General features: G+C 41.6%; 1 protein-coding gene across 1 annotated transcript in view; it reads right to left on the reverse strand.

Moving 5' to 3' along the window:
- Positions 1-5,947, reverse strand: part of LOC310824195 (uncharacterized protein) — a 10,286-nt gene extending 4,339 nt beyond the window's left edge. The window contains exons 1-5 of the mRNA XM_083697005.1: positions 5,868-5,947; positions 4,405-4,509; positions 3,541-3,690; positions 3,352-3,450; positions 912-2,640 (exon numbers count right to left, since the gene is read on the reverse strand). Of these exons, the coding sequence (XP_083553131.1) occupies positions 912-2,640; positions 3,352-3,450; positions 3,541-3,690; positions 4,405-4,509; positions 5,868-5,912 (2,128 nt within the window). The 5' untranslated portion in view covers positions 5,913-5,947. The remainder of the gene's footprint in view (positions 1-911; positions 2,641-3,351; positions 3,451-3,540; positions 3,691-4,404; positions 4,510-5,867) is intronic.
- Positions 5,948-12,500: the final 6,553 nt, after the last annotated feature.

Here is a 12,500-nt window from a genome sequence, read left to right on the forward strand (position 1 = left end):
TAATAATATACCGTAAAAAATATTTTAAGTTAGCAATAATATGGTAATTTATTATCAGTTACATACAAAGCTGCCACTGCCAGACAAGGATACATCATTGCTAATATCAAAGAGAATACACACTGGTAAACTATTTATTTGGACCAGGTGTGTATTAAGGACCGGCACTTATTTGCTTCAAGGTCATTAGTTGCTAAGCTGTTGGAAACAGGCATTTGTTGGAAACTCAGTGTATTGGAAGTTTTACAGTAACTACCCCAAAATGGACTTGCAGTGTCTGACATTAGCTTTGGCGTTTTTGCATGAGGCAGCTACCAGAGACAAAAAGGCAAAAACCAGCAAGTCCACTCCCCAAGAACACCCCTGGCCAATTGTAAACAAACCGGTGTCTCCCCTACACACTCCATTCCAGAAAGCGCTTTTCTGGACCAAAAAGCGTTCGTGGGGCGCGTAGTGGTGTAGCACACTAATGCGCATACCACGTAATCGCAAGGTTCCTGGTTCGATTCCGACCCTCAACATATCTTGCATGTCATCCCTCCTCTCTCTCACCCATTCTTCCTGTCAATCTCTACTGTCTCTATCCCATTAAAGCAGAAATGCCCTAAAAACATTTTTTTTTTTTTTTTTAAATAAGCGTTCGTAAATGAAATGTTTCTTTCAAGGGATCTCATTCCCTGATTTCTACAGATTCAGCAGTCATTACAACCATTAGAAAGCTTTAATGTTACATATTGCACCTTTACCAAACAACTCTCATATTCATCCTTGCAACAAGCCAAGCCATGTCCACAACTCTAGGAATGTCATGCCAGTAGAAATCAAAACATATCCACCTCAGCTCTAGCTCATCTAGCTCTATATTACCAAGTAGACTTCCTCCTACTTCTTTTACCCGCTCACATGATTACCTGAGTGACAAGTGGGGGTCAGTATGCAGGTGCTCCTCTTGGGGGAGGTGGGTGGTTGGACAGGGGGGAGTTTCCCGAGGAGTGCCCATGCTGGCCTCTTCTTCTCTGGGATGGTTGCTGCAACTACGGTGGGTGGCTGAGCGGAGGGGATGAAGGACAGACACTTTGTTTGGTTTGTAATTGATAGGGGCAATTGGGGCTCTTTCGGCAAAGATAAAGCTTCCGATTCATTCTTTGGGCTGAGAGAGAGATGTTGTTCCCCTCGCCTAATGGTCTGTGCAATAGTGTTGATCCTTTTTGTAGGACATTGTGTTGGAGACTTGGAGGGAATAACTGCATTCTGCAGAGGTTGTTTGGAGAACCTTCTCTGGATCTCCAGTAGGAGGCTGGTGCTGTTGAGGTTTGGATCCCGGTTGCAGAAGACTACTTTGGGTTCAGGAGCCGTAGAGGGCTGGGTGGACGGAAGTGGTGGTTGCTGCTCAATCTCATTATCAGACGTTGGGGGAGCTGGCAAAGGGACCAGGACTGGGTTTGGGGGGTCACTACAGACTGCTGTCAACCTCTTCTGAGGGCTAGACCTGCTCGGAATAACCCCCAGCACCCGATTTGCAGGCGAAATGATGTTAGTCCCAATCCTTGTAAGCTTTAATCCGCTGGCACAGACACTGTAAGCAGCTTTACTTTCCACGGTGTTTAGTACAGGACTAGCAGGACGCTTTAATCCTCCGCTCCCACTTTTAGCTTCCACTGAGTAATGTGTTGTCTTTGGTCCCCTCTTGGGGTGTCTGGGTCCCTGTAGATGGAGGATAGGAGACAGCTCTGTGGGAGGCTCAGGTAGAGAGGGCCACTTGGTGATGTGGTTACCCTGTTTCTCCACAAAGGGGAGTCTCTTGTGTTCACGTAGCAGACGGTACTGTTGGAGACTGAGGGGTCTGGGTTTGGTCTCGCCTTGCTGCGGTGGCACCGTTGCGTCAGCTACAACAACCTGTGGACGGTTATCTTTTGACAGCTCTGAAGAAAATGTGTGGGAACAAGTTGTTCCTGTTTTGGTGCAGTTGTCAAAAGCAGAAGTGGGGATTTCGCTTAAAAGCTCGCTTAAGTCACAGAACTCATTCAAGCTGGGTTCTGCTTCCACTGATATATCATAAGACTTGACCAGAACCGGTCCAAAGCTCACCCTTTTCTTTTCTTTAGGTGTCTGTCTTATGGACACATCCCCTTTCACCAGTGCACCTCTCAGCGGCTTCACGTCACCTCCATCTCTTCCAACACCCTCTTCCTCTGTCCCTCTCAATGGGCACTCGTCATCAGACACATCAACGTTTATCTCCTCGTCACTTTCTCCAGAATCAGAGGGCTTCTCATACCTCCATACCTCCCCTTCTAGAGGTACCCGGTGGTCGAAGCTTGGTCCCCCCTGTGATCTAGCCCCACGTCTCGGTGTGCAAAGCCAGTTATTCCCCTCTTCCTCCAAGCACACCCTCAGACAATAGGGGTGCATGAGTTTCACTAGGTTTACTAAAGACATTGAGGTGAAGCCCTCTTGGTCATTCTCTGTTCTCTGGGGTGCTTCCATTCCTAGGTTGGGGGTGAGTGGTGAGTCCTGAGGTGGGCTGTTGACCTCATCATCATCACTCTGCTCTTCCTCTTCTCCATTACTTTGCTGTGTGACCTCGCACTGGGCTCTGGGGGATCTCCTAGATGTCCTAGGCCTGCTGTCAGCCTCAACCTGTAGGGGGGAAATTACAGCAAAACAAGTGATGTCTAATGGGTGGACGGAACAGCCAGGCCCTGAATTCACTATATTTTAGTGTTTTTGTATGACTAAGGCCCTGAGAAATTCTTGACTTGTTTTTTCTCTCGTCATTCCATCTCTCCGAACTTAGAGGGTGATATAGCACCTTCTCAAAACATGTAAAACATTATGTATGCAAATATAAAGTGTGAACATCTGTTGCCAGTGGTACAATCATGACTTGAAGAATTCCAAACTCATTTTTAATTAATTTCCATTTCCAGTCTATTTAGAATGTTTTTTTATGCCACTACAAAAAGAAAACTGAACCTGTTGGAACTGTGGAAGTGAATGCAGTGGCACCTTGAGGATGAACTTTGAATTACATGATCATGATGTGTCTGGTCAGGTTGTCAAGAATGTCTCCGGGCCCCATGTATGATTACCAAACTCCGAAAATCTAAACCAAATCCAACATAACCCCAGACCATTGCAGACCAGATATATGCATGAACATTCTAAATTGCAGTAATATCATTATCAAATGAAATGCAAAAAGAAAAAAAAAGAAAAAAATCCAAACCGAATGAGTTGCTAGAATGGCCTTTTTTACATTGAAAAGTCCTCTGTATACGTCTCCTAGATGAGTAACTACCTTATCTCATCCACAGCCCACACAAACCTCCAGAGGTAAGGTTATCCTACCTTGTCTGAAGAGGAGGAGGAAGGAGAGGGGGAATTTGAGGAACGAGAGACAGGGTCTACAGCAGGTGGAGGTCGCGCTAGACTAAGCAGCCTCCTAATCTGGAAACAGAAAAGAGGATACCCAAATAAATCAATAAAGCACAAACTCTTCTCCAACCAATCAGGAAATAATCCCTTCTGAGCACTCACCTGGGTGTTCTCTCTGAGCCTCTGGTCTGTGAAGAGTGCAGAGTCTGGGAAGGTGTCAAAGGGCGAAAGAGTCTCATCGACACTGTCCAAGATCTCCGTTAGAGCAGTTAGCAGGGTGGACTCACTTTCCTCATCCAGTCTGTTTTTGGCCTGGAAATACATAGACAAATAAAGCCCACAACCAATTTGAAGTGGGACAATTTCAATTCTGCCCCAATCTTCTTAAGTTTACCATGGCCCGGAAAACAAATGGCTGTAAACTCTGTGGAATGTCTTGAGGTGTCAAAACTGTGATGTCATCAGTTTAGATGCAATAAAGTGAATGATGGTTGGTGGTCTCCTTATCAACAGCTCCTAATTTAAATACTGTGGTTTTAGGTCAGGTAAAAGCTCTCGCTCTTTTTCCTGTGTCCTGTTGTGAGGTTCTTATCATGTTGTGAGTAGCATTGTTTTGTGATGACCAGTGGTCATCTCTCTCTCTCTCTACTCTATTAGAATGGAACATTTTTCTATTAAGTATTTGTCTTGTAATAGATGCATAAGTATACAGTATTATTAAAACCTCATTTGATTCATTCTATTTGACATTTCTTGCACTAAATAAGCATGGACTCAACAATTCCTTGCACATAGTGACAATTACATTGGAGTCAGATTATCAATATTAGATATGCTTTGCTATCAACAAAATATAGCCAAAAGTCTCTGCCAAACATAAATGTGGAAACGGTTATTAATATAAATCTGTCTACAAATTCATCATTAATTTCTGTTAAACAATAACAGAACAGGTAGATAAGATGAACTTGTTAGTTGTGGAATGGATCACAAATAAAGGTTGGAAGAATGAAGATGTCGACTTACTTCTGCAGCTATGGTGGAGTCCTCAAGGAGGGCCAGGATGGAAGGGTCCAGACAGGAGTGAGAGTCCATCTCCAGGCCAGCCACATCCTCTTTAGCCAGAGCACCCTGAGACACAGGCAGAGGAAGAAGAGGGAAATAGGTGTCAAAGCAAATGCTATGTTTTTAAGCACGCTACTGAACTAAATAAACACATAATCTCAATCCCAGCATCATGTGTCTCAAAAGGTTGTCAAGGAAATACAGCTAGCTATATTACTTGTTTGTTGGTTTCCCTCACACCACCATAAGTGTGCATACACACACAGAGACACACTTACATTCAAACAATTTGAACATGACCCTTAGGCAAGAATAGACATGAAGTGCTTCTTTATAACACTGATAATAATACAGTGCAGTCCAACTATGCAGCACTAAGCATCATTATCAACCACTTTAGTGGTCACAAATTATGGAACAGAAACATGACTATACACTTCTGGCCCTATGTGGTTTTAGAATCAATAAATTAGATTAGGCCCTAGGTAAATCAAATGTTGTACTCTTTAATGTGCAGTTAGTTATTGACCTCTCCCTGGGTGGATCTTACTGCTGGACACTGATAACGGATAGAGAAGACAGAGTGGTTACTGTTCCCCTGAGAGATAAGACCATCAGGGTTAAGACCACCCATGGTCATATAAGTGGATAGTGTGTTGATTCTAAATGGTGTCTGACTGCAACAATTATCTGGGAGAGTTATACAGATATTCTGCCATGCCAAGTATCCAATGTCTTTCATTTATGTACATGAAATGCAAAACACAAAATGTAAAACATTTAATAAATAATGCAATACTAGGCCCTATGTTAGCCCTATGTTATATGTTTGAACATGATGTTGACGTTATAGCCATTCAAATTTGTGGTCTTGGGATGAGCGAGAAAGACAGTATTGTTTTCTCCGCCTCGCCTTATCAATAAACGGCTGGGATCAAAATCAACCGAACAATTGTGGCATGATATTTGATAAAGAGCAGGAACAGTATGTGGAGTGGGGTTATGCTGAGCATGGTCAATGTCGTCCGCTTCCGGATATTTTCTCTAGCCCTGTGCAAATCCACGACCAAATGGACATGACGTTCCATCTGGGAACTTCCATGACATGGGTAGCGAAAAGACAAGCAAGTAGCTAGCAAAACAAAACAGTGATCTATATACACATTGGTGACAGAAATAAGATGGGAATTTGTGCACATATAAAGCAAACATTAGGTCATATCTACTGGTTAAATATGTATGTTAAATATGTAAATATGTCGGCTGTCGTCCAGCTTACTACTAGCCACCCACGTCCACGTGTAGCCACTGCGTCCTTACAGGCTTTTTTTTTCAAACAGAAGAGACGCCTAAAGAAAAGTGTTAAAAAATCATATTTCTGGACTCGTGCGTATGTTTAACCCCATGATGCATCGAGCAGGTACCTCAGTGAAAGTGTCTATGGTCTGTAGCTCCGTGTTGCCGGTCATTAAATGTGAATCTTTTTCTCTCCACTGCGCCGCCATCTTCCAGTTCCGCACATGGTTTCATTCAGCATGCGTTCGACACGTGGTCCGCAGCGCAGGAGCGGCATCCCAGTGCTGGTCTAGGATCAGTTTATCCTATGTACAGTCATCTGGTGTGTGGCTTGGCAAGAGAAAAAACTGACCAGTGATCAGAACGAATTGATATGGAATCGTTGCGTGTATTTTGTGGTATACACATCACATTTTCATTTTGGTGGTAGCAGTGGAGTGAATTGCATTATATATGACTGTGGTCATGTGAGGAAATGAAAGTGTCAGTTTGTGATATTTCAACATTCAGACTGAATTCTCCCACTACTCAAAAATGACATAACTTGGTCTTAATGCTCGCCTCTAGTAGCGGCTCAGAGGTGTATTGAAGGTTTACAACAGACAATGGAATAAGAGAGTTGAGAGAACAGCTCGCACTGAGGGGGCTATGGTGGCATAGTTTGCTGTGTCATTTCAGACAGTCAATGTTTGATATGGTTTGTATGACCTAATGACAACAAGATTTTCACAGGATTTCTACCTGCCTAGTTTTAAAAATGTTTATTATTCAGTCCAAGAGCATCATCTAGTGGCTGGTTCATCAACTATCAAACTGTAAGTTTAGTCATATTTTTTGGTTGGATGACGATGGCCAGAACAAAATGAGGAATTAAAGACAATTTGTATAATATAAAGTAAAATGTATATTTGTGGGTAGACACACAAAATCACATGTTAACTGGCCTTACTTAAAGGTCCAGTATGTAACATCCAAGCTTTCTAAAAGCTTCCTAATGGTTGTTATGATTACGTTTAATCAGTAGCGATAAGGGAATGAGATCCCTTGAAATAAGTATTTAATTTACGAACACTGTTTTGGTTCCAATAAACTTACACCTTTAAGATTACATTTTTTCCTGGCTTTTCTTAAAAAAATAATAATCAAAGAATGGAAGCACCGAGTGTTGACATTTTTGTGACGGAGCTATTCGAAAAAATAATGCCAGATATAGCTTGGGTCTCAATAAAATGTGTCAAGTCGCAAAAAAGCCGGTGAAAGTGGTCCGGAGGGTTATATTTAGCTGGGCGCTACAAACAGACTAGCCACGTCACACTTCAGAGCGCTCTCCCTCTGAATCATACATCACGGCACGTGGGAAATCTTTTTAAGAATTTTACATTTTAAAATAAAGTACATTTTTAATTTTTTTAAGAAAATAGAATGTATCGCCCAAAATACACATACTTTGATCTAAATGGCAATTTTCAGATTTTAATCATAGTGAAATAACATGTCATAGGGCACCTGGATGTCATACAGTATATCAGCTAAAACATGTAAAAATGACGAATGTGGCCTTTAACACTTATACTCTTTAAGCCATAAGCATTTAAAGGTAGACTCTGGGATATGACATCATGCCAGGACGTCCCAGCAACGTTTACCAAAAACATTTGGACTAAGTAAAGATGTGAACAACGGTAGGCACTCATTAGACGGTGCAAGCATGCTGGAGTTCATCGTCTCCATTTTGAAATTATCTCTGGTAGTGTCGCCCTGCTCTTTTTCCATTGACGTCACATCCCAGTTTACCTTTAAGGTTGCATAAATTAACATGGGTTTCAAGGGTAATTGTAAGAGGAGAAATGGTGTTCTCTTCATAAATATCACGAGAAACCAGAATGTAGTTCACTTCTTTATATAAATGGAAACCCCGCAGACAAGACAACATGCGGCATCACTTCAAAACATCTTAGAGCACAAACTCTTCTCTTCCTGCACATGCAGTAGCACAGTGCATTACCAAAATACACTCACCGAGCACTTTGTTAGGAACACTATACTAATACTGTGTAGGGCCTCCTTTGCTCTCAAAACAGCCTCAATTCTTCATGGCATTGATTCCACAAGATGTTGGAAACATTCCTTTGAGATTCTGGTCCATGATGATTGCATCACGCAATTCGTGCAGATTTTTCAGGTGCACTTTCAAGCTGTGAATCTCCCATTCTACCACATCCCAAAGTTGTTCTATTGGATTCAGATCCAGTGACTGGGAAGGCCACTGAAGAACATTGAACTCATTGTCATGTTCATGAAACCAGTTTGAGACGACTTTTGCTTTGTGACATGGTGCATTATCATGCTGGAAGTAGCCATTAGAAGATGGGTAAATTGATTGGTATTAAAGGGCCCAAGGTGTGCCAAGAAAACATTCCCCACACCATTACACCACCTCCACCATGAGAAGGTGTACAGGTGTTCCTAATAAAGTGTTAAGTGAGTGTACATTACCCCAATAACATTGCAAAATTAAATCTCATCTAAAAATAAATCTCACAATATCTCAAACAGTGGAGGCTGATGACTTGAGGAGGATGGGAGACCCACAGTATACAGTAGGCACAGCAAATATTGTTTAAAAAATGGTCTAAGACATTCTTTTAACCTAAAACATTGATAGTAAAATGATAATAATAATATTTTTTCATAGTGAAGAAGAACGGGCGTCTATATAGCAGTGATGGAGTGACGGTATGAGGCAAGGTTCCTCTGTTGTCCCATGGTGTTCCTGTGGTGTCGTGCTTCAGCTTTTTTAGACAGGAAGAACTTTGCTCCATGCCAGCTGATGTTGCCCCACTAATAGCAACACATAGTACAGCTCAGACATCCCTTCATCTAGCCCACTGCTCTTCAACGGCAGGATTGTGAAACTCCCAGTCATTTCAACACGTTTGTTTTTCAGCAGGCGTGCATATCAAGTCTGTTAAAGCAACATCACCGTCTCTGTCAAAAAGTTATGATGCCGCCAAGTTGTCAAGAAAACCTTGACTTTGGGAATGGTCTTTGTGTTCTTAACTAAATTGAGGCAATGTGCATAGCAGTGCACAAAAGTGGAACTCAATCAGAGCTATTATTTCTACTTTTACCTGCAGGCCATCTAAAGGCTGTATCATTAAAGGGATAGTTCACTATTTTACAACTTAAAGTCAGATGGCTCATTACCTTGAAAGAAGTCTATGGGCCAGGATAAACTGTAATCCATAGTTCAGAGTTGTTTAAAGGTGCAATATGTAGCTTTTCCCTTGAAAATGTCACTAAATAACCACGCTGAATCATTACTTATGTACTGACAGTCTGTGACAGTGGGTGCACCTGCCAAGACCCTGCCCTTCTGCCTGAATTTGCTGTTCCAAAATGTTAGGGATGGTTCTGGATGTCTACCACTTGCTGTTGGTGTGTAACCTGTGACTTGCGTGTGTGTGGCTCATTGGCTAACTAATGCCTGAGAGCCGCAAGCAATTGTCAATGCTGGAAGCCGACCTAAGCAATGGAAGCCTTTGTGTGCAATTTAGATTTATCCTTGTAAACATCCTGTTTGACATCACAGCCGTGTCTGAGTTTTGTTTGGGGAATGAGGGGATTTGTTTGAAACTTTGGGTTTAGCTAATGTGAGTACCTCTGCTGGCTGGCTCATTTCCATGTTCATGTTTCCGCAAACATTTCCAAACCAGTTTCAAGGTCATGTAACTAAGACATTCTCTGGATAAAAATGTGAAAATGACTGATAGATTCAGTTAAAAGTAGAGAGGAGGAGACACTATTCTGAATTGCCATTGCAATTCCCATTTTAGTGAAAAGAGGGCGTAATACTGCATATGGTGCCTTTAAATATCCATTAATAACTTCAGCTAACTTTAGCCACTGCTAAAATAAAACAATAGGAGCTGTTTGATGTTTGAAATTTGCCTTGTAGCCATAGGAGGCGCAGGGTATGCAAAATGCTCCTTCAATGGATGCATTGTAGTACACAAAAGGCCCACGCCAGCCAGTTTTGCTTCCTGCCTTATGTTGAAAACTCAAAGAATGGAAGCACCAGAACAGAACAATTCTCAATAAAATGTGTCGAAATGTTGTTTAACTCAATCGCAAAAAAGCTGGTGAAGGGATTTTGGGTTATATTTAACTCTGGGCGCTAATGTTACAAGCAAGCTAGTCACGTCACACCTCAGAGCTCTGAGCTGTATGAAATACGTCACAGCACGTGGGAAATCGTTTCAGGAGGAGCTAAGAAAATATAATGTATTGCCCAAAATACACATACTTTCACCTACAGTATTCAGACTTGAATCATTATGCAATAACATTGTGCAGCACCAGGATGTCATACAGCGCCCTGCGTAAGTAATGGGAGAGTGAAGCATTTTTTCTTCTTTTGCTCCTGTACTCCAAAAGTTTGGATTTGAAGTCAATTACTATGAGGTTAAAGTAGAGATTAGTTTCATCATTCAGAATTCCAACACTTTTTTGACATAGTCCCCCTGTTTCAGGGCACCAAAAGTAATGGGACAGATTAATATAATGTCCAAATTAAGCACTCATGTTTAGTATTATAGCCTGAAGTCTGCGACCCACTGACTCCACCAGATGCTGGGTATATTCTCTGGTGATGCTCTGCCAGGCCTGTACTGCAGCCATCTTCAGTTGTTTTGTGTTTTATGGTCTTTTTGCCTAAAATCATATCATCAGGAAATTAAATGCATGTTCAATAGGATATACAGTTGTGGTCAGAAGTTTACATACACTTGTAAAGAACATGTATGTCATGGCAGTCTTGAGTTTCCAATCATTTCTACAACTCTTATTTTTCTGTGATGGATTGATTGGAGCACATACTTCTTTGTCACAAAAAACATTCATGAAGTTTGGTTCTTTTATGAATTTATTATGGGTCTTCTGAAAATCTGCTGGGTCAAAAATATACATACAGCAATGCTAATATTTGGTTAAATGTCCCTTGGCCAATTTCACCTCAATTAGACACTTTTGGTAGCCATCCACAAGCTTCTGGCAAGCTTCTGGCTGAATCTTTGACCACTCCTCTTGACAGAATCGGTGCAATTCAACTAAATTCGTTGGCTTTCTGACACAGACTTGTTTCTTCAGCACACTCCACATGTTCTCAATGGGGTTTAAGTCAGGACTTTGTGAAGGCCATTCTAAGACCTTAATTCTAGCCTGATTTAGCCATTCCTTTACCACGTTTGATGTGTGTTTGGGGTCATTGTCCTATTGGAACACCCAACTACATCCAAGACCCAACCTTCTGGCTGATAATTTTAGGTTTTCCTGAAAAATTTGGAAGTAATCCTCCTTCTTCATTATTCCATTTACTTTATGTAAAGAACCAGTTCCACTGGCAGCAAAACAGGCCCAGAGCATAATACTACCACCATGCTTGACGGTAGGTATGGTGTTCTTGGGGTGAAAGGCCTCACCTTCTCTCCTCCAAACATATTTCTGGTCATTGTGGCCTCAATTTTTGTTTTATCTGACCACAGAACTTTCGTCCAGAAGGCCTTTTCTTTGTCCATGTGATCAGCAGCAAACTTCAGTCAAGCCTTAAGGTGCCGCTTCTGGAGCAACGGCTTCCTTCTTGCACGGCAGCCTCTCAGCCCATGGCGATGTAAAACATGCTTGACTGTGGAAACTGAGCAGCTTCTAATTCATGGCAGACCTGCTTTTTGGTGGTTCTTGGTTGACTCTTCACCATCCTGACCAATTTTCTCTCAGCAGCAGGTGATAGCTTGCGTTTTCTTCCTGATCGTGGCAGTGACACAACTGTGCCATGCATTTTATACTTACAAACAATTGTTTGCACAGTTGATCTTGGGACCTGTAGCTGCTCTAAGTGACTTTCCTGACTTGTTCAAGTCAATAATGCGCTTTTTCAGATCCGTGCTGAGCTCCTTAGACTTTCCCATTGTAGTGTTTTTGGCTGAGTGTAATGAGTGTATCAAACGTGCCCTATTTAAATGGGCTGAAATAAGTCACCAGCTGTAATCAATCATAATCACTGATAAGAAGTTAAGAGGCCATGCCACAAAGCAAATTTGATTGACACAACTTTCTACATCACCATTGATAATTCAAGGTGCTGTATGTATATTTTTGACCCAGCAGATTTTGTCACATTTTCAGAAGACCCACAATAAATTCATAAAAGAACCAAACTTCATAAATGTTTTTTGTGACAAAGAAGTATGTGCTCCAATCAATCCATCACAGAAAAATAAGAGTTGTAGAAATGATTGGAAACTCAAGACTGCCATGACATACATGTTCTTTACAAGTGTATGTAAACTTCTGACCACAACTGTAGATCTGAAGAAACCCTGAAAACCTCCTTAGTTGCTATGGCAGTATGTTTTGGGTCATTGTCTTACTGTATGATGCAGCGCAATCCAATACATTTTGAGGCATTTGACCATCCTTTTTGAGGATAACTAGTGGTTTTCACCTTGCAGTGAAGCCTCTGTAGTTCGGCTGGTAAAGTATGCCGTGGATGCTAGTCTTTGACACATTTACGCCTACCTCCTGGAGAGTGTTCCTGATCTGTGGGACAGTTGTTTTGGGTTTTTTCTTAATTATGGTGAGCATTCTTCAGTCATCCACTGTAGAAGTCTTCTTTATTTTTCAAGATGTTCCAAACTGTTGTTTTTGCTAAGTCTAAGGTTTTGACAATGTTTCTGATATTTCAGCCTAATTATGGCTTCCAT

The sequence above is a fragment of the Argentina silus genome (assembly GCF_951799395.1).
Source record: "Argentina silus genome assembly, chromosome: Y".
In the NCBI taxonomy this organism is placed as follows: domain Eukaryota; kingdom Metazoa; phylum Chordata; class Actinopteri; order Argentiniformes; family Argentinidae; genus Argentina; species Argentina silus.